The following is a 2,108-nucleotide window of genomic DNA, read 5'->3' on the forward strand; positions in this document are numbered from 1 at the left end:
TGAAGCCCGTTCCTCATTTTTGCACGGATGGGTCATACTGTTGATCTTTGTCTGAAGGCTCTCTGCCTGACCCAGGGCGTGTGGCGATGCAGCTGGTTCCGCACGCTGCTCCGATAGCCCTCCAGACTCGTGTATGTAGTGGCTTTGGGGGTCACAGAATTGCCTGCGCGCGCGCGCACACACACACACACACACACACACACACACACACACACACACTCCACGCTGTCTGCAAGGAAAAACGTTTTTGCCTCTTCCTTTCCAACCTGGGTGCCTTTCTTTCCTTTTCTTGCCTGGCTGCCTGGCTGGGAGTCCAGTGCAGCACTGAGGAGCAGTGGCGAGAGCACGTGTCCTGCCTTCTTCCTGATCTTTGGGCCCCACCCCCTCGCTCAGCCCCAGCAGGTGCTGCCCTCAGCTTATTGTGTCCTTTGTCAGGTCGAGCATGGTTCCTCCTCTTCCTGGTTTGTTGGGAGTTTTTAATTTCAGGATGTAATTTTCCCTGTAGGAAGCTAGAAAAAGCTGCACAAATTAAACCTAAAAACAACAGAATTACATTGATTTTCAGCTGTTAAACCAACTCTGCTTAGTCATGATGTGCCATCATTTTTTATATATTGTTGGGTGTGATGTGCTAACATTTTAATTTATTTAGAATTAAGGATTTTTTAGGCTTTTACTGTCTTCTTCTCTCGTGTGCTTTGGGTGGGGCTGGTGGGCGCTGGTAATTTGTCCCCGTCACCCTTGCGCGCTCTCTGATCAGTCTGTCTAGAATTTATCAGTTTCATTGATTTGTTTTCAGAGAACTGTCTTTGGCTTTGCCTGTTTTCTCCACTTTTTCCCTCATTGATCTCTGTTCCTGCCTCTGACTCAGGATAATTTAAAACTGGCATTACATAAATTGGAGCCATTATTTTTGCAGAAAACAAATTGCTGTCCATAAGTCCTGTTTGTATTTTCCTTAGTAAAGGTATTTTACAAGCTTGGTATTGAGTAAACTCATAGCACTGACCTGACGTGTGTTTCCTTAATTTTCAGGAGGGTTTGCATTTGTGTACGAAGCTCAAGACCTGGGAAGCGGCCGAGAGTACGCGCTGAAGGTAACGGCGGCCGGATGCGCTGTCATCGGGTTCCGGGTTTATTTGAAAGGAAGTCTCAAAGTGACAGTGTTTTGAGGGTTTTATCCCTGTTACTTTGTTGGTTTCTTTTTTCCAGTCTGTGTGTCCTCTTGTCTCTTCTGATGGGTGAGAAGCCATCAGCATTTTTAGAGGACTTTAAAGCTGTGGTTTCCAACTTTGGGGTGAGGACTAGGCGGGCTGCCTGGGGAGAAAGTGACCTTACGGTGCTGAAACTGTACAGTAAAGGCCCCACAAATGGCAGAGGTTTAAAAGTCACTCGTGTAAAGTACGGGTCCACAGTATACCCATTAATAGGCGGTCACGGTGGGACAGCGGGAGGGGGCATCTGGGACACCTGGGTGCTGGCCTGAGAGCTTCCGGGCTTGTCTGGGGGTGGCGGGACGACTGGCCTTGGCGTGTGGCTGAGCTGCAAGTTGCCCACTGGGACAGGACGTGGCCCTCCTTTCTGCAGCGTCTTCTCTCTTTTTCTTTCATTGTCTTATTTTACTCCAGCCTGTTTGGAGAAAGGCTCTTACTTTTAGTTTTTCTTGTGTCCTTGGATCATCAAGGACCATTTACCAGGCGTCTTTAACCTTCTGTCAAGTCTTTACACAGGTCAGATGTTAACATACGGTTGCGTTTATTCCCCCGGACGTGCCGTAGTGACGAGAGGTTCTGACCTCATGTGTGTCCTCTTTCCTGATGCAGAGACTGCTATCCAGTGAGGAGGAGAAGAGCAGAGCCATCATTCAGGAAGTTTGTTTCATGGTATCCTTTTCCCGGACGGAGCTGTAGGGAGGCCGGCATCAGGCTTTGGCCGCCAGTTGCCCTGCGAGCTTCTTTCTAATGTGCTAGAATTGGCCTCTTGCTTTTCCTGAACTCATCTGCACACCACTTCTTTTTTTTTTTAAGCTGAGCCATCCTGCTACCTGTTGGCAGCTCAGCGGCTGCTCAGCTCGGGCTGGACTCGAACTGCTGTTGCTCAGAGCTCAA

The 2,108-nt window shown here is 48.8% G+C and overlaps 1 protein-coding gene across 1 annotated transcript in view; it reads left to right on the forward strand.

Annotated features, from left to right (window-relative positions):
• GAK (cyclin G associated kinase) overlaps positions 1–2,108 on the forward strand; it is a 55,304-nt gene that overhangs the window by 9,482 nt on the left and 43,714 nt on the right. The window contains exons 2-3 of the mRNA XM_019657998.1: positions 1,036–1,097; positions 1,824–1,883. Of these exons, the coding sequence (XP_019513543.1) occupies positions 1,036–1,097; positions 1,824–1,883 (122 nt within the window). The remainder of the gene's footprint in view (positions 1–1,035; positions 1,098–1,823; positions 1,884–2,108) is intronic.

This window comes from Hipposideros armiger, unplaced genomic scaffold, assembly GCF_001890085.2.
Source record: "Hipposideros armiger isolate ML-2016 unplaced genomic scaffold, ASM189008v1 scaffold_282, whole genome shotgun sequence".
In the NCBI taxonomy this organism is placed as follows: Eukaryota; Metazoa; Chordata; class Mammalia; order Chiroptera; family Hipposideridae; genus Hipposideros; species Hipposideros armiger.